General features: G+C 43.6%; 1 protein-coding gene across 1 annotated transcript in view; it reads left to right on the top strand.

The window, feature by feature from the left end:
* Positions 1-610: 610 nt before the first annotated feature.
* The window catches only part of SVOPL (SVOP like), a gene marked incomplete at its 5' end in the record, with an annotated part of 69093 nt that continues 47261 nt past the window's right edge, over positions 611-22442 (top strand). The window contains 10 exon segments of the mRNA XM_082846130.1: positions 611-688; positions 2294-2418; positions 4926-4989; positions 9160-9168; positions 9172-9285; positions 10344-10472; positions 17006-17079; positions 21288-21439; positions 21442-21486; positions 22158-22269. Of these exon segments, the coding sequence (XP_082702256.1) occupies positions 611-688; positions 2294-2418; positions 4926-4989; positions 9160-9168; positions 9172-9285; positions 10344-10472; positions 17006-17079; positions 21288-21439; positions 21442-21486; positions 22158-22269 (902 nt within the window).

Raw genomic sequence — 22442 nt, 5'->3', positions numbered from 1 at the left:
AGGCAGAAAAATAAGTCACCTAAAGGCTTACACGTAAGAGTACAGCTCAGGCTGAGTTACATCGCTGGTATCACACCCAAGTTCTTGAATTTTATCAAGGAAAAGCTATTGTGAGAAGACGTAAGGAAAAAAGGTAGGTTTATATTAGTGATGAAGAATGTTTCTAAATGGATGACTGGTTTTGGTGTTTGTTGAAAGTTAGGTTTCCCTGTAATAACCTGAAGGAAGACTGCTTCTAGACGTCTCAACTTGAATAAGACAGAGCATGCCTGAATAGACTTTTTGAGTCTTCTTATTAAAATGGAAATTCACAATTGTACATCTGAGTAGAATGAGGCCAGTGCTGTCATCTTGGATCAGAGGCAAAGCAGTTACCTGCTTCTAGGACTCCTGTTTCTGGTGTCAGTGACACCTGGTGTCAGTGACTTCAGGTGTGGGAATCGTCAACCTCTGAAGCCCTGAACATGTTATACAGGAGTCAGGGGAGAGCTTTGTGAAAGCCTGTTCTTCAACTTCCAATCCTCCCACGTTTCCCGTCTTCTTTAAGGTAGTAATTAGCATATTATGAAAACTCTGCTTAGAGGATAATTTCTTTTCACCCCACCTCCAGATGGTGTTTTTTGGCTACATGGTATTCAGCATCCTCTTTGGCCTCTTGGCTGACAGATATGGCCAGATAGGTTGGCTTTGAACAGATAGGTTGGCTTTGAAGGATGATTTAGAATTTTCTTTTGTGTGTTCTTTTGTGGTGACATCATCACTGCTTTTCTTTCGTGGACATTTCTCTGTCAATACCCAAGTTAGAAAGTACGGAAACATCCTTCTCTGACACCACATGCCTGAATTCCAGGAAGACGCTTGTCTTCCTGCTTTCTCATCCTTCCCCGAGATACCTGTCCCCATACCTGGTCCCCATAGTCCAGGTGTACAGCTGACGGATGAGCCTAGTTAGAACATAACAGGTAGAATGTGAGAATTGCATGTATAAACATAAGCAGTTTCACATTAGTTAACTTGGGGGTAGCTTTGAAACTAACCCACTTGCTTGATGTCACACATGTATTGAGATTCCACATCAAGACATAAAACTATGTCTTCTGATGATAAACCCAGGTCTCTCTTCTCTTCTTGTCTGATTTCTGGTGGTAAAGACCTCTCTAGGTGTAAATACAAAGGGAGAAGTCCCCCACAAAACAGTAATAGGCTTGGATGGATGTTTTGGAGTGCACAAAATATCATAGATTCTTACAAATTAATATGAAACCACAAGTATCTCAAAAAAATGTGGAGAGCACAAAAAAGGCATTTTAAAAAGAGACATACAGATGGTCAAGAAACCTTGAAAAATATTCAATCACGGGAGTTATTAGAAGCAAAATTACATAGCAAGATATCATTTTTTCCGTTATCAAAGCCATATCGAACACCAAATCCATAAGGAATTTTTACTTTTCTTAAAGAAATCTGCAAGGGTCTAGACACCCTCACATACAATTGATGTAATTTTTCTGACCATCAATTTGGTAGCATAAGTCAAGAACCTTGAGAATATCCATTCTCCTTGTCTGATCATTTGTCTTCCAGAAATCTAGACTGTTAAGGTCATCAGAGAACCACAAAGATTTATGCACAGACATGGTCACAGCTGATTTTAATAGAAAATGTGAAACCACTTCAACATTCAACCAGAGGGGAAAGGTTTATGTGTTACATTACATGGATTATAGTATGTCTTTTCACTGGAATATTTTGCAGCTATTAATATTATGTTTTCCCTTATAATCAGTGAAAATAGGATAAAACTGTGTTAATAGTATTTTCTCTGGGTTGGAGAATCAAAAGTGATTTAAATATTTTTATATCTTTTTCTTTTTTCCATATTTTCTACTGTAAACTTGTATTGTCCTTATGATTAGAGAAAAAGCAAATCCTTACATTTTCTCCTTATACTCTTTCCAGCACAGTGCTTCGTTGTGCTCCCAGCATCCCTGTAAGCAGGGAGGACAAGTTTCTGCATTCTGATTTACAAGTTCAGGTTCCTGCCACCTGTCAGGGCGGAGGCTGTGGGGAGTTTTGAAGAATGGTCTAAACTCGGGATGTCTGGGCTTTCAGACAATAAAATGATATGAATTGTATTGTCTGATGATTGTGAGTGATCGGTAAGCTCGCTAAAAATTAGCTCCACAGAGAAGCAAACATCTGGAGGAAACTAAAAGTCACTTTCAGAAGTTAGGTTTGCTTCCTGACCTTCCATGGGGGCAGGTCCCATTAATGTCTCCTTTTGTTGCTTCAGATTTTGCTCATCTCGTTCCTGTGGGGAGCCTACTTCTCCTTGCTGACCTCATTCTCTCCCTCGTACATCTGGTTTGTCTTCCTGCGGACGATGGTGGGCTGCGGCGTGTCTGGCCATGCCCAAGGGTAAAGACATCACCTAGAGGACCCCAGAGGGAGATATGTGAACACCCAGAGACACATCCACTTAGTCTGTTAGCCACATTCACTGTGGTTAATAGACTAAGAGCATCAGTAAGTTTCAAATCTATACACTTCACTTGTGCTAATCATTTTTGAGTTTCCCCCCCTCCCCCCAGTGATGGCAGCTTATTCCACTAGGAGCTCTTTGCCCGTCAAAATGATGTTTGATGGTGAGGCTAGCAGGGTGCTAGCTTGAGCATGTGTTAATTTCTTTGTTCCTAAGGCTGATCAGCATTTTTTAGATAAATAATATTTGGTTAGACTAAACGCTAACAAAAAGTGCCGTATGAGGTAGGTAACAAAAATGTCAACCCAGACACAATCCATTAATTTATTGAGAATTTCTGGAAGACTTTAGTTTGACCATCAGCACCTGTAACGTTCAGGAGTAACTTTTAACGTGCCACGGCACTGTAACTGAAGACTGTGTCAAAGTGAATTTGCAGAGCAGGTGAGACAGATGGAAACAGCTATGCTGCTGCCTGTCTTTTTTCTGCCCTGGGATAGGTGTGTAATACCTCATCATTCAGGGACGTGAGAGTTGTAATGCTAAATGTTCAGCAACCTGGGAGCCTCCCTTAAATGAACAAGGCTCCTCAAGCTATTTTCTCCTGGGTGCCTTGGAGCAAGTTGCCCTTAGAATGTATTAGGAGATGTCAAAGCACCTAATTATTACCCTAACGTGTTAGGGAAAGAATCGTTCTTCTCTGGGGGCATAAGTTAAGCATCACTCTGTGCTCTGGAGCCCTAAAGGCGGAGAAGTTAAGTAGAATTTGAAAACATCCCTGAGGAAGCAGCTCAATAAATATGTTAAAACTCCAAACCCTGGTTAATAACTGCAACAGATAAGAACAATTAGACAACAGATGAGATAGAAGTCCATTTGTTCTCCTATTCAAAAAATTAATATGTACTTAAGCACAGAAACCTGTGCTTTAACTGTCATCATTAGTTGGAGAAACTATTTGCTTTCTCTTGGGCGTATTTTTTTTTAAAATTTATTTATTTATTTTATATTTATTTTTGGCAGTGTTGGGTCTTTGTTTCTGTGCGAGGGCTTTCTCCAGCTGCAGTGAGCGGGGGCCACTCTTCATCGCGGTGCACGGGCCTCTCACTGTCGTGGCCTCTCCCGTTGCGGAGCACAGGCTCCAGACGCGCAGGCTCAGTAGTTGTGGCTCACGGGCCCAGCCGCTCTGCGGCATGTGGGGTCCTCCCAGACCGGGGCACGAACCCATGTCCCCTGCATTGGCAGGCGGATTCCCAACCACTGCGCCACCAGGGAAGCCCTCTTGGGCGTATTTTAATTTCCCACATATGTTTTAGAAAAGGGAATCAGGCTTGGCAAAATATTTTGACAGTGTTTCTCTTGGTGAAAGAAATGAGGCTAATATCTCTTACATGGTTGAAGGTTTAAAATAACTTTGGGAATAAAAATGTAAACAGAAGAGCACTTAGAAGTTTATTTTATATTGTTTTCTTACATGGGTTAATAATTGTATTTTGGTGTATGATCGTACAGGGAAAAATCTCTCTTCTGTTTTTCTTTACACACTCACTCAATAATTCTGCCAATACTTCACTTCTGACACCAAACGTGTGGATTTCTTTACACGCCAACCAATTCTCCAACACCCGCTGGGTGTCCTATAATTCCATTCAATTCTGACCGTCGCTGGAGTTTGCGTAGACCCCGCAGGTTTAGGGCTCAGTCCCACAAGACTGTCCTCCACTTCAGACACCAATCACCAGTAGTAGGTCCCCAGGTTACCCACAACTTCTGTCTGACTTGCTACAAATTGGAAGTTCCCACAAACTCCTCAGGTTCAATAATTTGCTAGAGTGTCTCAGAGAATCCAGGAAAAGTTTACTAATTGCAGATCTGTTACAAAGGATATTTTAAAGGAAACAGATAAATAACCAGCTGAGGAGAAATACACAGGGCAAGGTCTGGAAAGATCCCAAGAACAGGAGCATCTGTCCCCGTGGAGTTTGCGGTGCACCGCCTCCCAGCACATAGCTATGTTCACCAACCTGGAAGCTCTCCGAACCCTGTATGTTAGGAATTTTTATGGAGGCTTCATCACATAGGCATGATTGATTATTAACTCATTTTCCAGCCCCTCTCTTCTCTCCAGAGGAGTGGAGGTTAGGGCTGAAAGTTCCAAGATTCTAATCGTGGCTTGGTTTTTCTAGACCAGCCCCCATCCAGGACTCATCAAGAGTCTCTGCATTAGAACAAACGATGCTCCTATCACCCAGGAAATCCCAAGGTTTCCAGGTTAGCAGGAACCAGGGACAGAGACCAACACACCTATTTCTTATCATTGTACAATGATGAATATTTATGTTTTTGAATTCTTTATCCCTGTGACAAGAAAAATTATGATTTAAAAAAAAAGTTATTTGGTTTTATAAAAGCATAATTGAATTTTTTCCCTCTTCCTGTTTAGGCTAATCATAAAGACTGAATTTTTGCCTACAAAATATCGAGGCTATATGCTGCCCTTGTCTCAGGTAAGGTAAAATGGGAATTCTTCTGATCAGTCTTCTGATCCTGTAGGATATGGTGTACATGGTGTTTCTTCTGGTTGGTTGATTGTTCTTTGATTAGCATACTCCCATTACTTGGTACCAACCAAAGAGCATTAGGGATGCTTGACACCAGAAGTCCAATTCCAAGGTTTTCTGAGCCAGGATGTATATCATCCAGCAGCAGCATTTAGAACACAGTGACCCCTTCCTCAGGAAACATTCTGCTGGCTGGTTTCACTAGAATGACAGAAGCTCAGGAATGCATCTGGGATGAACATTCTCTCCCCACTGGGTCTTCAGTGGAGGGATACAGCTACTACCCCTTTTAGAGTCTCCCTTGTGGATACTCGGGTCTGCAATTCCATAACTGGCTCATGCCTGTGGGAACTTCTGTAATTGTCTCCTCCCAGCTGAGCCATTTATCCAGGTGAGAAGGTGGGGATGCGGCCCAACCCTCCTCAGACCCCTGCTGGCTACTGACTAGAGGTTTTGCATCCAGAAGCAATCTAGGTGCCCTTGTACCATCTTTGATGTCATCGTTATCCAAAAGCCCTGACTTTCAGAGCCCAGGAAAGTAATGATGCTTCCCACTGAAGCATTATATGTTGGGCAATAAATAAGGCAGTAGGAGAACATTTTAAATTTTATGTTTAATTTTTCTGACACTAAATTTAGGCAACAAAAAAAATTAGAAAGACCCTAATAAATACTGAACGCTAACTCTTTACGTTCTTCCCAGCTTCCTTCTTCTGATCTTTGTTAAGATGAACACCCATACTTTCAACAGTTAGGGGTTCGATTTTACACTTAATGGTATTTAATGGGCATAATCCTGTTCAAGCTCATCTGTGAACATTGCCTCTTCCACCTGCTACTCATTCTTTGTCCTCTTTCCTGGTTATGTCTTCTCCTTGCTGGTCTTATTTTCCAGGTCTCCTGGGGTCATCTACTGATAATTGAGGAGTCCAGTGGTTTTAGCTATCTGTGTACCTATTACCTCCCCCGAATTTATCTACAACCAAGAGCATCTCCTTGAACTTCAGACCCAGGTGGCCAGTTAGCTGATAGCCACTTGAATATCCTGCAGGCTCCTCAAAGACAACATTCATAGACCTGATCTCTCCATCTTCGTCTGGAGCCTCTTCTGTCCATGTCTCCACTGTCATTTCCTAGCAAGCTCTGTCCCCTCAGTTTTCTGAGCCACACATTCAAGAGCTGTCCTGGACCCCTCCCTTTCCGTCATCACCATTCAATCAATCACCAAGCCCCACTGACTCACCCCCTATTAGTGGACCTACAACTGCAGTGTCCATCGGCAAATCCTGTTGCCTTTACCTCCACAATGTGTGCCAAATCCATCAGATAAATTTTTTTTTTTTTTTGCCATTTCACTACTAAAATTCTTTTCAGCGCCACATCACCTCTTACCTGATCTACTGCAATGGCTTATTACTGGCCTTCTTACACGTTGCCTCTTCAGAAAGATCATCCCTGATCATTAAAAGTCAGTCTCCATCACACTACTTTCTTTTTTTCATAGCCTAATCACTTTCTGAAATATTCTTTTTTTTTTTAAATAGAATTCTTTGGTGATGAAATAGTCACCCCTTAATTAGCCTCCCAAAGGGTCTTTTTTTTTAACATCTTTATTGGAGTATAATTGCTTTACAATGGTGTGTTATTCTGCTTTATAACAAAGTGAATCAGTTATACATATACATATGTCCCCATATCTCCTCCCTCTTGCATCTCCCTCCCTCCCACCCTCCCTATCCCACCCCTCTAGGTGGTCACAAAGCACCGAGCTGATCACCCTGTGCTATGTGGCTGCTTCCCACTAGCTATCTATTTTACGTTTGGTAGCGTATATATGTCCATGCCACTCTCTCACTTTGTCACAGCTTACCCTTCCCCCTTCCCATATCCTCAAGTCCATTCTCTAGTAGGTCTGTGTCTTTATTCCCATCTCGCCCCTAGGTTCTTCAGGACTTTTTTTTGTTTTTCCTTAGATTCCATATATATGTGTTGGCATACAGTATTTGTTTTTCCCTTTCTGACTGACTTCACTCTGTATGACAGACTCTAGGTCCATCCACCTCACTACAAATAACTCAATTTCGTTTCTTTTTATGGCTGAATAATATTCCATTGTACATAGTGTCACATCTTCTTTATCCATTCATCTGTTGATAGACACTTAGGTTGCTTCCATGTCCTGGCTATTGTAAATAGTGCTGCAGTAAACATTTTGGTACATGACTCCTTTCGAATTATGGTTTTCTCAGGGTATATACCCAGTGGTGGGATTGCTGGGTCATATGGTAGTTCTGTTTTTAGTTTTTTAAGGAACCTCCATAGTGGCTGTATCAACTTACATTCCCACCAACAGTGCGAGAGGGTTCCCTTTTCTCCACACCCTCTCCAGCATTTATTGTTTGTAGATTTATTGATGATGGCCATTCTGACCGGTGTGAGGTGATAGCTCATTGTAGTTTTGATTTGCATTTCTCTAATGATTAGTGATGTTGAGCATTCTTTCATGTGTTTGTTGGCCATGTGTATGTCTTCTTTGGAGAAATGTCTATTTAGGTCTTCTGCCCATTTTTGGATTGGGTTGTTTGTTTTTTTGATATTGAGCTGCATGAGCTGCTTGTATATTTTAGAGATTAATCCTTTGTCAGTTGCTTCATTTGCAAATATTTTCTCCCATTCTGAGGGTTGTCTTTTGGTCTTGTTTCTGGTTTCCTTTGCTGTGCAAAAGCTTTGAAGTTTCATTAGGTCCCATTTGTTTATTTTTGTTTTTATTTCCATTTCTCTAGGAGGTGGGTCAAAAAGGATCTTGCTGTGATCATAGAGTGTTCTGCCTATGTTTTCCTCTAAGAGTTTTATAGTGTCTGGCCTTACATTTAGGTCTTTAATCCATTTTGAGCTTATTTTTGTGTATGGTGTTAGGGAGTGTTCTAATTTAATACTTTTTTTTTTTTTTTTTTTTGCGGTACGCAGGCCTCTCACTGTTGTGGCCTCTCCCGTTGCGGAGCACAGGCTCCGGATGCGCAGGCTCAGCGGCCATGGCTCACAGGCCCAGCCGCTCCACGGCATGTGAGGTCTTCCTGGACCGGGGCACGAACCCGTGTCCCCTGCACCGGCAGGCGGACTCTCAACCACTCTGCCACCAGGGAAGCCCTAATTTCATACTTTTACATGTAGCTGTCCAGTTTTCCCAGCACCACTTATTGAAGAGGCTGTCTTTTCTCCACTGTATATTCTTGCCTCCTTTATCAAAGATAAGTTCAAAGGGTCTTTTTTAATATTCTCTTCTCTCCATCTCTGTGAGGTGGAATGGAGTTATCATCTACTTCTCATCTTCTGATGGGAAAATAATGCTCAGAGTAACACTCAGAATTGTTCTAGTTCCAAACTCATGGGGCCTGGTCATAGGTGGCTCTCATGTTATTTGTTGATACAAAATGATCTCAAGATAAATTTTTCAGTATAAAAAAGCAGTGTTGAGAAATATTTTTACTATGTTAACCATTTGTGAACAAAGAACAGATATCCTTACTAGCTTGTGTATGTTTCAAGCAGCTTTGGAAGGGTATAAGAAACTGGTGATATTGGTTTCTTCAGAGAAGAGGAACTGGACGGCAGGGAACTAGGAGTAGAGGCGGGTCTGTTCACAGTGCTCTCCTTTGTACCTTGAGTTACGAACCAGGGAATGTATTATTTATTCAAGAGAAGAAAGTCAATGTCTTGGGTCCCAGATTTGTAAAACTTTGGTGACATTGCTGACCCCGTCTTGCTGAGTCTTCCACTTATAGACAAGCAAACAGAGTCGTGGAGAAGTGAAGTAGCTTCCCCAGTTCATCCAGGTCCTGGAGGCGGTGCTGCTCCTTAACTAAAGCCTCTCTCCCATCTCACCTTCTTTCGTTCTTTCTTTTCTTTTTCTTTTTGGGGGCGCAGCTTGTGGGATCTTAGTTCCCCGACCAGGGATTGAACCTGCACCCTTGGCAGTGAGAGCACAGAGTCCTAACCACTGGACCGCCAGGGAAGTCCTCCCATCTCACCCACTTACAGTTACAATGCAGAAGAGGGTGGCTCCTGGAGGGGCTGTGCAGCATCAACAGGAGGACGTTAACCTTCCCTCTGCCCCAGGTTTTCTGGTGAGCCGGCTCCCTGCTCATCATTGGCCTGGCTTCCGTGGTCATCCCCACCATCGGGTGGCGCTGGCTCATCTGCATCGCCTCCATCCCTGGCATCTTCCTCATCATGGCCTTCATGGTAACCAAGCTCATGGGCTCCCTCTTGGCCTCCCCTCCAGCTGGCCCAGCGGCCTTGTTGCCCCACAGATATCTTTCTCATGTCCACCTCTCTCCTTATTTAAGTATGTGTCTCAGTCGGCTCACTGTGGAAAGGGTGTTTTGGCAGAGTTAATGCACAAGCCCAGTCATGAAGGTGTGAATGCAGAATATGTTTGGGGGAGAGCAGGCAGGCTGGAATGGCTGGAATGTGGGGCGCTGGTGGGAGGCCGGCTGGAAAGACAGGCCTGTGTGCAGATTACAAAGGGCCTTGAGGACCAGGGGCACTGGGGGTGTGGAAGGGGTTATGTACTGGGAAGTTGGTACATGGCTGTGTGGAGGCTGTAGGAGGGAAGACAGAAAAGGTCAGAAAAGCAGTTAGAAATGATCAGATTAATCCCAGTGGGTGATGAGGATGACCTGAACTGCCCCCTGGCTAGGGAATGGTGAAGAGGATGCTGCTGGGGAAGATGCTTTGCTGAGGAAGAACCCACTGGCCTTCATTGCGTGGAGGTACCAATGTCCCAGCATCAGTGGAGGGCTGTGCTGTTTTCTGAGTGTGGTGTTCAAAATATGCCGTAATCAGTGGGTTGTAGGCCTCTACAGTCAGGATGGTTCCTCCACTCGTGGGTGCTGGAGGACCTGCCATGGTCACCCTTTAGGTTCTTGCACTGTGTGAGGTCCTGGGATTCCTGGGGGAGTGGCCAGGTGATGGAGGAGTGGAGAGGCGCCAGGGACCCCGGGCAGCGGCTGTTTACACATTGGATGGAAGAATTTCATTGTGTTAAGTAGGTTGGGTCAAACTGGGGTGAAGCTCCGTATCAGTCCACTGTCGTCCGAGATGGGACAGCGATAAGGAGAAGGAAACTCTTTGTTCCGCTAGGGTTGCAAGAGTACAGCTGCTATATTTTTGCTGTAAAGCTTGCTACATCCTTTCCCATCTCGGGGAACTGGGACAGTGTAGTGTATGGAACCGTGATAGTGGTACCTCTGGGGTCCACAGCAGTTGCAACTCTGATGTTCTTTGTCATCTGTGTCCAGTTTATTCCTGAATCTGCTTGGTTCAGTGTCTCTACCAGGAACACTCAGGCTGCCCTGGTTACACTGGAGCGCATCGCCAAGATGAACCGCTCAGTCATGCTGGAGGGGAAGCTCGTGGAGCCCATCCTGGTGAGTTCTTCTCCCCCAACCAGGGGTCGCCAGAAATCCCCTTAGTGGTGGAAGGCTAGAGGGAAGGGCAACCGATCCCTCCAGTGCGGAAAAGAGCGGAGGGAACTGATACTAAATCCAGCTCCACCGTGAGCCAGGTAGCGCTGTTACCTACTACCACTTTTTAAAAAAAATTTATCGAAGTACAGTTGACTTACAATGTTGTGTTTAATTTGTGCTGTACAGCAAAGTGACTCTGTTACACATATATATATATTCTTTTTCATAATTCTTTTCCATTATGGTTTATCACAGGATATTGAATATAGTTCCGTGTGCTATACTGTAGGACCTTGTTGTTTATCCATCCTGTATATAATAGTTTGCATCTGCTAATCCCACACTCCCACTCCTTCCCTCCCCCCGCCCCGCCCCCCATGCTTGGCAACCACAAGTCTGTTCTCTATATTTGTGAGTTTGTTTTTCTTCATAGATAAGTTCATTTGTGTCATATTTTAGATTCCACATATAAGTGATATCATATGATATATGTCTTTCTCTGTCTGACTTACTTCACTTAGTATGATAAGCTCTAGGCCCATCCATGTTGCTGCAAATGGCATTATTTCATTCTTTTTTATGGCCGAGTAGTATTCCATTGTATATAGGTACGCATCTTCTTTATCCATTCATCTGTCGATGGACATTTAGGTTGCTTCCATGTCTTGGCAATTGTGAATAGAGCTGCAATGAACGCTGGGGTGCATGTGTCTTTTTGAATTATAGTTTTGTCTGGGTATATGCCCAGGAGTGGGATTGTTGGATTATATGGCAACTCTATTTTTAGTTTTTTGAGGAACCTCCAAACTGTTCTCCTTAGTGGCTGCATCAATTTACATTCCCATCAACAGTATAAGAGGGTTCCCTTTTCTCCACACCCTCTCCAGCATTTATTATTTGTAGACTTTTTAATGATGGCCATTCTGACCGCCTACCATCACTCTTCTCATCAATGAAATGGAAATAATAACACCTTGCAGAGCTAGTCTCATGATTTAGCCCCACTGTTTATAGGGGAGAGATTGTTTTATAATTTTATTTTCCTTGTATTGGCCTTGTCTTATTGATATCAAACGTATAAACCTTATTAAATTATTTTTTAAAATAAAATTTGGCATTTAAATTCTGTTGCTTCCAGGACTGTCAAGGTCAATGTGCAATCATTTCTCACACCAGCCCAGACCACCCACTTCACCCATCTGCAGGCAGGTCAGTCACAGGCTCCTGGAAGAGCTTTCCAGCACTGTCCTGTGATCTCCAAGACAGTGTATGTGAGATAGGAATTAACCTCTTGGAATGTTTGGTAAAACTTATCTGTAAAGTAGTTTATCCCTAATATTTATTTTAAGGTGAGTGGTAACAGAATAATTGGGGGGTATCAGAAAGAGGAGTTTTAAAACTATCATTCAGTTTGTGTAAATGTTAATGCCTACTTAGTTTAATACTCTTGATTGAGTCAACTTTGGTAATATATATTTTAGAAAATTGCCCAGTTCATCTGGGTTTTCCAATTTATTGGTATAAAATTATTCCCAGTGTTCCCTTTTGTTTCAAATATCTACTGTGTATGTCTTCTTTTTCACTTTTAGTGTTGTTTATCTGTGCCTTCGTTTTTCTGTGGTCCTCTTGCTAGAGGTTTGTCTGTTTTATTAAACTTCAAAGAATGAGGGCTTTTTTGTTTCTGTTGTTTTTCTCTTTATTGGTTGTTTTGGTGGTCTCATTAATTTCTGCCCCTTATTTTGTTTACGTCTTTGGCTTTTTATGTTCTTCTAGCTTCTTGAGTTCAGTATTTAGCTCATTTATTTTCAGTCTTTTTGATTTTTAATAAACCATTTAGTTGCATTCAGCAAGTTTTGTTACAGAGTAATTTTATTTCTATTTTGTAACTGCTATGAGTTTCTCTTTAACCAATGACTTATTTGTTAATGATTTTTTTATTCTTTGTTTCTAATTTAATTGCATTTTGACCAGAGCATGTTATCAATTATTTGGAATTTATTGAGACTTCTTTTGTTCTCTACATAGTGACTTTTTGCTAATAGTCCATGTGTGCTTAAGAAGAACATGTGTTCTCATTGAGCATATATATTGTTATATTCAGTATGGCTATGCCGTGTAAATATCTGATACCTGTTCTAGATTCTGCCAGGTTCAGCTAACAGTTTTTCAATAAGACGATGGTTTTGTTAGTCTCTCCTTATAGGCCTGACAGTTTACTCCATATAGTTTGAGGCTATCTTGCTGCATCCTAGCATAAGATTGACTTATTCAGTGTGTGGATTGATCTGACTACCTGAAATATTTCTTTATAATGCTTTGGGCCTTACATTTTATTTTCTTTCATACTAATATGTCAGAACTAGTTTGGGTTCATGTTTTCCTGAATAATCCACCCTCTATATATTTGAATCTATTGTTGAATATTATGTTCTAATTGATAGGTTTGTAGATTCAAATATATATGAGATTTATTATATAATAAATAGAGCATTTTATATTTTTGGGAAAAGGACACAGGTTAATTGTTGGTCTAATATAGCACTCTTAATTATAGTATTTTATAATACAATTTTCATATTTAGTAAGGTACTTACCCCTTGTAAAAGTTCTTTTTGAGAATCTTCCAAGCTATTTTCCTAGTGCTATTTTTCTAGAACAACTTTGAAGTGAAGTGGGCGTGAAGATCTCTTTGAGATCCTGTTTTCATTTCCTCTGGATGTTTACCCAGAGGTGGCATTGCTGGATCACACAGCAGTTCTGTGTTTAATCTTCTGAGGAATAGCCACACTGTTTTCCGTAGTGGCTGTACCACTTTATGGCAGAGGCTCTTCTTGACCCAGCCCTTGCTGCATGCCTGAGCCGGGTCCAGAGCGGCAATAGCTCTTCCCACCCACCTCCCCAAATCTGACTCTGTCAGGGATTATGTGGCAACAGCAGGATGGGTGATATCCAAATGTACAGTTCTTAAGTGTCCTACCCACAAGTGAGAGGTAGGCTTTTCTGGGTGTTTCTGACTGGTTTCCCAGGACATCACCGATGACAAAAACATTGTAATCCCACTGCCACCTGGCCTGCTGCTGGACGTGTTAAGTGTGAGATAGAGTGTGCTCAATAATAATGCAAAAATGAGGATTAAATGTCCCAAACGTCCCCACACTCACAATTGTAGTTTGGTGAAGTATTCTCACTTTGCTTTGTGGAGTGTTTCCCCTAATTACTACACATGCCTCAAAACCTAATTGGGAAATAAGAAACTCAAACTTTTGGGAAGCTCCCTGGTGGTCCAGTGGTTAGGATTCTGTGCTTCCACTGCAGGGGGCACGGGTTCAATCCCTGACTGGGGAACTAAGATCCCGTGTGCTGTGTGGTGTGGCCAAAAAAAAAGGAAGAAACTCAAGCTTTCTTCCAAGGAATTAAGGATGATTCTGTTATTCTAATTTATTTTCTGGAGTTTGGAAATAAGCCCTTGTGGTTCAGAGGTCAGGACCCTACTAGTAGGCAGTATCAGATAACCCCCACCTTCCTACCAAGATACTGACAGTTACATCTTATCTTGCAAAGCATGGTGGGAAGACTAATTAGTTGCTAGGCAACAATGATTAAATGAAGGAAGTGATTATGCTTTGAAGAGACTGGCACATAATCTTTAAGTGGCTATGAAATTTTGATTGTCAATATATAAAAAATAAACTTGGTTGCAGAGAGAGAAAAAAATCTTAGCAGAGACAATTAACTCAAAACCATGGACAGTTGAATGATCCAATTCCAACCATTTTTGATGCGTATTTTTTACTTTGAACCCAGTAGTTGTTCCAGGACCGAAGAGCACCGAGGTTACTTCTCTCCTCTTTCCTTTTTTCCTCCTCCTTTTCCCTCCCTCTCCACCCTCCTATCCCCCATCCCTGATCCCCCACCTTCCCTCTGCCACTGTGTATTAGTTCACCTGGGCTGCCATAACAAAATAGCACACACTGGGTGGCTTAAACAACAGAGATTAATTTTCTCACAATTCTGGAGGCTAGAAATCCGAGGTCAAGGTGTTATAGAGCTGAGTTCTTCTGCGGTCCCTTCCCTTGCCTTTTAGATGTCCATCTTCTCCCTGTGTCTTCACATCATCTTCCCTGTGTGTGTGTCTGTGTTTTAATCTCCTCTTTTCATGAGAACATCAGTCATAATTGGCTTACAGTCCACCCTAATGACCTCATTTTAGCTCAGTTACTTCTCTCTTTTGTCTTTTTTCTGGCTGCACCATGCAGCTTGCAGGATCTTAATCTCCCCGACCAGGGATCCAACCCAGGCCCCGGCAGTGAAAGCGCCAAGTCCTAACCACTGAGCCACCAGGGAATTCCCCAGTGACCTCTTTAAAGACCCCATCTCCAAATACAGCCCCACTCTGAGGGTTAGGACTTCAACATATGAATTTGGAGCAACACAATTCTCATAAGAACCGCCCTCCCTCCTCCAGCCTCTATATGCTCAGCCGTCCCTCGACATCCTCCTTCCTCCCTCCTCCCTCTCACTGTACATCCTGCCCCTTTTCTCCTCCTCCCTTCTTCCTCCCACTTTACTTCTCTTGACTTCAGCTTGCTGCCTCCATCCATCATGCCCATTAGATGATCTTGTTCTTCTCCACGGTGGTCTATAGAGCAAGGCCCTGTGGATACAGAGCTATAAACAGGAGACCCTGCCTTCAGGGCTCTTAAATCTGGTTAGAGAGATGAGACGCACGTAGGAAAGAATCAGTCACAAAACAGAGCCCCGATGCTTAGAACCAGGTGAGTGGCCCAGGCAGCAGAGTGTGTAGGATCCGAGCAGAGAGGTGACCGTAAGCTGGTGGGAGCCACCCCCAGAGAGGGGGGGCAGTCACTGCGCACTGAAAGGAGAGGCAGCCTCAGGGGAGGAAGAAGGCCACTGGTGGCAGGAGGAAGAGTGTGAGGCCAAAGGTGGGAATGCGCAGTGAGTTTGGTCCATTGGTGGCCGTCAGAGTGCCATGCAGAGGAGGCTGGGCAAGATGCTGTGGGCAGTGGCGCCTCTGCAGCTTCACTCCCAAGACGCTGAGATGAAAGGCTTTGGGGGCTGTCTGAGGACAGGTCACACCATGCAGGAGGTGAATAAGTCCACCCATTTGGATTGCAGCCAAAGTTTCAGAACCAAATGACTTATTAGGATAAAAGGTATATATTTTGTAATGACATGACTCTCCAATGACACTTGGGGCGGTGAGGGGACCACAGTCACATCTAAACCCAGGGGACATGGCAGAGAGGCAGATGGGCAGGACTCAGGACTGGTGCACGGGAAACTGGGAGTCCCGACTGGCTCTGCCTCCAAACGGCTGTGTGATCTTGGGCAGGTCACTTACCCACTCTGGGCCATATATTCTGTGTTGGAAAATGGGAGGATAGGGCTAGATCAGAGGTTTTCCAAAGATGAGTAACCAGAGGCCCGATACGTAAAGCAGATGAAAGTGGAGTGTCAGTTGCTCAAGTCCACCCACAATGAAATCCAGGAACTGAGCCTGAAAGTCGAGGGCAGGGGGGGTGTATGGGGCAAAAGACCTCTAAGTTCTCTGCAAGCTCTTTCGGTGACAATAAAATCCAGGACTCCCAGACCACACTGCTGGACTCCCTAGAGGGGGCCTGTAATCCCAGGTCAATTTGTGAGAAAAGAATAGTTGGTTTTCAACTGAGCACCTCCTCCAGCCCCCAGGCATTCCTGGCTTTACATAAAAATCCGTTACTGCCCAATCATCTGTAACCCATCCTTACTTATTTTGATCCAAACATACTTAATAGGCACTGACTATGGACAAGAACTTTTACAAATTACCCTAACGACACACAGAGAAATTAGGCACTGATCCTCTTTTCAGATTCAGGCTGCTTGTTTTTTTGCACAAGCCTCGCACTCTTTTTTATTTATTTATTTGCGGTACGCAGGCCTCACTGTTGTGGCCTCTCCCGTTGCGGAGCACAGGCTCCAGACGCGCAGGCTCAGCGGCCATGGCTCACGGGCCCAGCCGCTCTGCGGCATGTGGGATCTTCCCGGACCGGGGCACGAACCCGTGTCCCCTGCATCAGCAGGCGGACTCTCAACCACTGTGCCACCAGGGAAGACCAGTGTTAGGGTTTTTCATCTTAATGTTAAAAGATTCTCCCATCAGTTTTATAGTTGCTTTTCATGTATACTCCTATTTTCTCCACCCCACCTCTCGCCAGCACTGGTGAGAAGAGGAAGAGTGAAAGGGTTAGAATCTTAAATTCAATGAGTTTTGGTACTTGACAATGATAGCAAAAAGTATGCAAAGACTGATTGGCTGAGATGAATGTGTTAAAAACAGTATTTATGTGAGGGGTATCCGGGGAGCTGAGTGGCTATCTCACCCTACCACATTCCCATGTTGTTCTTGTTTTCTGTGATCTAAAATATTAGAGTCACCTTTGCCTGTCCTTAACCCACTAAATCTATTCTGTCTCCCCCTTTCACTACCCCAGGAAAAAAGAGGAAGATTTACAGACCTATTGGATGCTAAATATTTACGGACCACATTACAGATCTGGGTCATATGGTAAGAATGGTATTATTTCAAAGCTAGGTTTAAATAAACAAGCATTTCAGTGGGAGAAAGCCCACTGAAATAAATCCCTTCTGAGTGCTCTGGGGAGAAAACACAAGGCAGACACCAGCAATGCTTTATCTTTCTGCCACCAACCAAAAAATAGATATAAAATAACAATATAAAAAGAAAGAGAAAGAAAAAATATCCAAATCATCTACAAACAGTTTTTTAATTTTTCATCTGAGTGTATGAGCTCTGTACTAACCTTTTGCAGCCTGGTCTCTTCCCTCACCACATTCCAGGAACTGATCCTTTGAGGTCACTGATAATCAAATTCAAAGGAATAGACTCAGAGGTCCTCTCTATGCAGCCATGACCTTGAATAAGCAAAAATTTTCTAAACAGGACACAAAAAGTGCTAACTCTAAAGGAAAAGATTGGTGAGTTTGCCTACATTAAGTTAGGAACTCTGTGTCCTGAGAAATCATGAAGAGCCTGAAAGGTAAGCCACCAACTGAGAGAAGAAATTTCCAATATATATGTCCAACAAACTATATATACATGTTCTATATATTATTAATATATATTTCTATTATATAATTTTTTTTCAACAAGAAAAACATACACAACCCAGTAGAGAAATAGGCAAAAGACTTGAACAGGCACTTGACCAAAAATGTGTATTAAATAAACATATGAAAACATGTTCAACCTTAAAGTCACCAGGGAAATGCAAATTAAAACCAAATGAGACACCATTACAAATCCACCCAAATGGCTAAAATTAAAAAGACTGGGGACTTCCCTGGGGGTGCAGCGGTTAAGAATCTGCCTGCCAATGCAGGGGACATGGGTCTTCTCCCTGGTCTGGGAAGATCCCACATGCCGAGGAACAACTAAGCCCGTGCGACACAACTACTGAGCCTGCGCTCTAGAGCCCGCGAGCCACAACTACTGAGCCTGCATGTGACAACTCCTGAAGTCTGCACACCTAGAGCCCGTGTTCTGCAACGAAGAGTAGCCCCCGCTCGCTGCAACTAGGGAAAGCCCGCATGCAGCAACAAAGACCCAACACAGCCAAAAATAAATTAAAAAAAAAAAAGTTTGAAAAGATAACCTTAAAAAAAATAAAAAATGAAATTAAAAAGACTGACCATGTTGGGAAGGATGTAAAGTAACTGGAATTTTCCTGCGCTCCTGATTGGCATTCAAATTAGTACAACCACTTTGGAAAACTGTTTAGAGGTTTCTGTTACAGTTGGAAGTATGCATAGCCTATGGCTCAGCAATTCTACTCCTAGATTTCTACCCCACAGAAATGCCTAGTAAAATACAATAGCATTATATTATCTGTAACAGCTCCAACTACGAACCACCCACATGCCCATCAACAGGTATAATGGATAGATTCTGTTATATTCATAAAATAGAATACTACACAGTAATAAAAATGAGAAAACTGGTGCTCTGCGCTCAACATGGCTGAACCTCACAAATGTAATAATGAGCAAAGAAAGTCAGACACACAAAATACATATGTGGTTCCATTTATATAAAGATTCAAGACAGTAGAAGCTAATCTATAGTGTTTGAATTCAGGAAACAGGTTGTCTATCTGCCTTTCCCAGATATAATCACTAAAAATAGGTTGGCATCTCCTCTTGAGACTCTTTAATTTTTAAAATACTCTTAATATTTGGGGAATCCCCGGGTGGACTAGTGGTTAGGACTCAGTGCTTGCACTGCCGTGGCCTGGGTTCAATCCCTGGTTGGGGAACCGAGATCCTGCAAGCTGCGTGGTGTGGCCGAAAAAAAAATATACTTCATATTTGGAAATTAAACAAAAAAAGTATTAAAGCTACCTTAATAACAAGGAGAGATATTGTGATTATTGTCTTCCTCTTAAGTATTTCATTATGAGAATTTATAAATGCACATGAAAGTAGGGAGGCTACCATTGACGAGCCCTGATTTACTCATAGCTCGGATCTGACAATCACTGATATCTGCCCATATTTACTGCAGCTGTTTTTTTCTGTTCCGAAGTATTTTCAGGCAGGCCCTAGACTTCATGCCATTTCATCCCCAGATACTTCATTAAGAGTCTCAACTACTTGAGGACATTTTCTTAGATGAGTCCAATCCTAAAATCACACCGGCGAGATTAACAATCATCACTTTAACATCATCCACTATGCAGATCACATGTGATTTTCCTTGATTGGCCCCATCTGTCTTTTACACGTGACCTGTGTCTTTTACAACCATTTATAAAAATGAGAGAGGCATGAGGGGGGCTTCTGGGAGGCTGATATGCTTTTTCTTTTTTTTGGCCACACAGCTTGTGGGATCTTAGTTCCCTGGCCCAGGATCCAACCCGTGCCCTCGGTATTGAAAGCGCAGGGTCTTAACCACTGGACTGCCAGCGAATTCTCCTGATATCTTTTTCTTGACTTTGATATAGGAACTTTTCTGTATGTTATGTTTATATCTCAATAAAAATATCTATTAAAGAATAGAACAAAAGATAGTAAGAAAACATCAAGCAAAAGCAAAAACCTTCCATAGCTTCATGGCGTCCGAAAGGCAGAATTCTAAAGATGATGCCCAAGAGTTCCAACACCTGGGGATTCAATCAAACACTAATTTGGATGTAGATGTGAAGGGACTGTAGATGTAATTAAGGTTATGAGCCTTAAAATAGGGAGAGTATCCTGAATTAGGCAGGTGAGCTCAATATTACTGCTTGAGTCTTTAAAAGAGAAATTTCTCCAGCTGGAATCAGAGATGCAGCAGAAGAGAAAGCGCGAGGTGAGGTCGAAGGAGAGCTTCAGTGCATGAGAAGGACGCGACCTGCTGTTGCTGGCTTCACAGACAAGGAATGAAGGAAGCCTGCAGGAGCTGAAAACCACTGGTCAACAGCCAGCAAGGAAACGGACACGAGTCCTACACCCCATGCAGCGGGATTCTGCCAACCGTCTGGATGAGCTTGATGCTTCCCCAGAAAGTGGAGCAGCCCTGCCTGCACCATCATTTCTGCCACGTGAGACTCCGCGCAGAGAAGTCAGCCAGAGCTGCTGAACTGCTGACCTCCAGAACTGTGAGATACTCACTGTGCTAAAGCGCTAAGTTTGTGCTGACTTGTGGCAGCAGCTGCAGAAAACAAACTGTTGCGGAGTCTAAGCTCCTCCTGCTTGCCACATGGCAGGCCAAGAAGAGACAGTGTGTTGGGGCGAGTAATATCGACTTTATTCGGAAAGCCAGCAGACGGAGAAGATGGTGGACTAAACTCCTTTTTTGCGGTACGCTGGCCTCTCACTGTTGTGGTCTCTCCCGTTGCGGAGCACAGGCTCCGGACGCGCAGGCCCAGCCACCATGGCTCACGGGCCCAGCCGCTCCGTGGCATGTGGGACCTTCCTGGCCTGGGGCACGAACCGGCGTCCCCTGCCTCGGCAGGCGGACTCTCAACCACTGCGCCACCAGGGAAGCCCTGGACTAAACTCTTAGAGAACCATCTTAACTTGGAAGAGAATTCAGGCTGCTTTTATGCTAAGGGAAAAGGGGAAGTCGGAGGGTTCAGGATTAAAGGTGGGCTGCAGACTTCCTGGAGCCACCTGGCCTTCAAGGGAAGCAGAACATTTCTCTGTTCTGCCTGCTCACAAGGCTGCATCACGAGGCTGCTGCAAAACTTCGAGTCGTGAGCATATTTTTACTTTACCGCACTTATCTCTGCTTATTTGCTAGCTGAAAACGAACTTATCTACAAGTAGTAGCCATAACTAACCCAGGACCACCTGGGATGGGAGCTTGCTTCAGGGAACTTAATGAGCTGTTGGGGCACAAGCCACGTTTCTCTAATATTTAACTCTTTATGGTCAGGGCTACAGTACATAAGCTGTAGAATGAGGGAGACAGTTTCAACGCAGTGTTAGTTCTGTTCTGCCTCTTACAAAACTTCTTCCTGGCCTGAGCGGTCCTCCGCCATCTAGTTCCATCCTGTTTTTTCTTGCAAATGCATTTCCCACCGTACAGCCTCCACTGAAGGCCACCCCCTAGTATCCCCTTGAACCGTGTCCCCACTTTCCACTCCCCTCCCCTCCCTACACTGTGCCTTCCACCAGAGAAGCTCTCCCCACTTCTCCCCACCTCTCACGGTGCTACCCCTCCTTCAGGCCTGGTGACAGCCTTTCCTAATGTCCATCTTTTCTTGCTTCCAGGCTGGGCATCTCTTTCGCCTACTATGGGGTCATGCTGGCCAGTGCAGAGCTGCTGGAGCGGGACCTGGCCTGTGGCTCGCGGTCGGAGTCTGAGGCGGTGGTGACCGTAGGGGTCTCAGAGGAGAGCCAGAGCCCCTGCCGCTGCCAGGTGTTTCCGACTACCAGACCATGATTATCAGCACCATTGGCGAAATTGCTCGTAAGTATCTCTCTATTGAGTGGCTCTCTGTTTTGGGTGGGGGACGTGCAACTCAGAGTCTCAGAGGAGAGAAGAGTGACCTGTCATCCACTTGACTGCTGCCTGGTAGAAATGGACGAGTCCCCAAATCCTGCTGAGGTGTCTGCAGTGCGGATCCGTGTGGGGAGAAGTCTGGAGGAGTGGAGCTTTGAATTAGCGCATGTATCAGTTCTAACGTGCATTCCCCTACATCGTAACGTCTCTGAAACTGGGATGTGTCTCACAATGGCATGTTAGATTTCAGTTGGAAGCACTGTTTCTGCTTTAATAGACATAAAATAATGGTACTTAAAAATCAGTGGCACCTTGAATTTGAAAAACAGTATAAAACATTTAAAATATAGGTCTAGCAAGTTGGCAGTTTACAATAGACCTGCGTGCTGTAATAAGCATCCTGGGTGTAAAATGTCCTCCATATACTCCAGTGCTTGTCGTTCTCTGATCCCCGTGGGAAAAGCATATTGACGGAGTCATGAAGTCGATGACAGTGTGACTGGGTCTTGGCTGGAATACGCATGACGTTTGGATTAAGTTGCTTCTTTCCGAAATGAGAGGGAGGAATCCAGGCCATTGTTAATACATGCCATTTGCTTTCAAGTTTCTGAAAATTGCCTTTGTCGTTTTTTTCCTGGTGAATCCTTTAACTATCCTGGGCATTAATTTCCTGGGAAGACGGCTGAGCCTCTCTGTTACCGTGGGATGCACAGCTTTGTTCGTCCTTCTCCTCAATATTTGCACTTCAAGGTATTTGCTTTCTGTTTGCTTTAAAGCAATCTGGTTTTGTGCAGTGGTTTTAAAATGAGGTCTCCTGACCCGTGGCCTTCAGTGGAGGTTAGGGGCAAGTCCCTTTCACCAAGAGAGTAGAGTACAGGCTGCTTGTTTGACTAGAACGATCAAACAAGCCCCTGGTACCTGCC

Source organism: Leucopleurus acutus (genome assembly GCF_964270905.1).
Source record: "Leucopleurus acutus genome assembly, chromosome: 9".
NCBI classification, from domain to species: Eukaryota; Metazoa; Chordata; class Mammalia; order Artiodactyla; family Delphinidae; genus Leucopleurus; species Leucopleurus acutus.
This window is presented reverse-complemented; position numbering and strand designations above follow the sequence as displayed.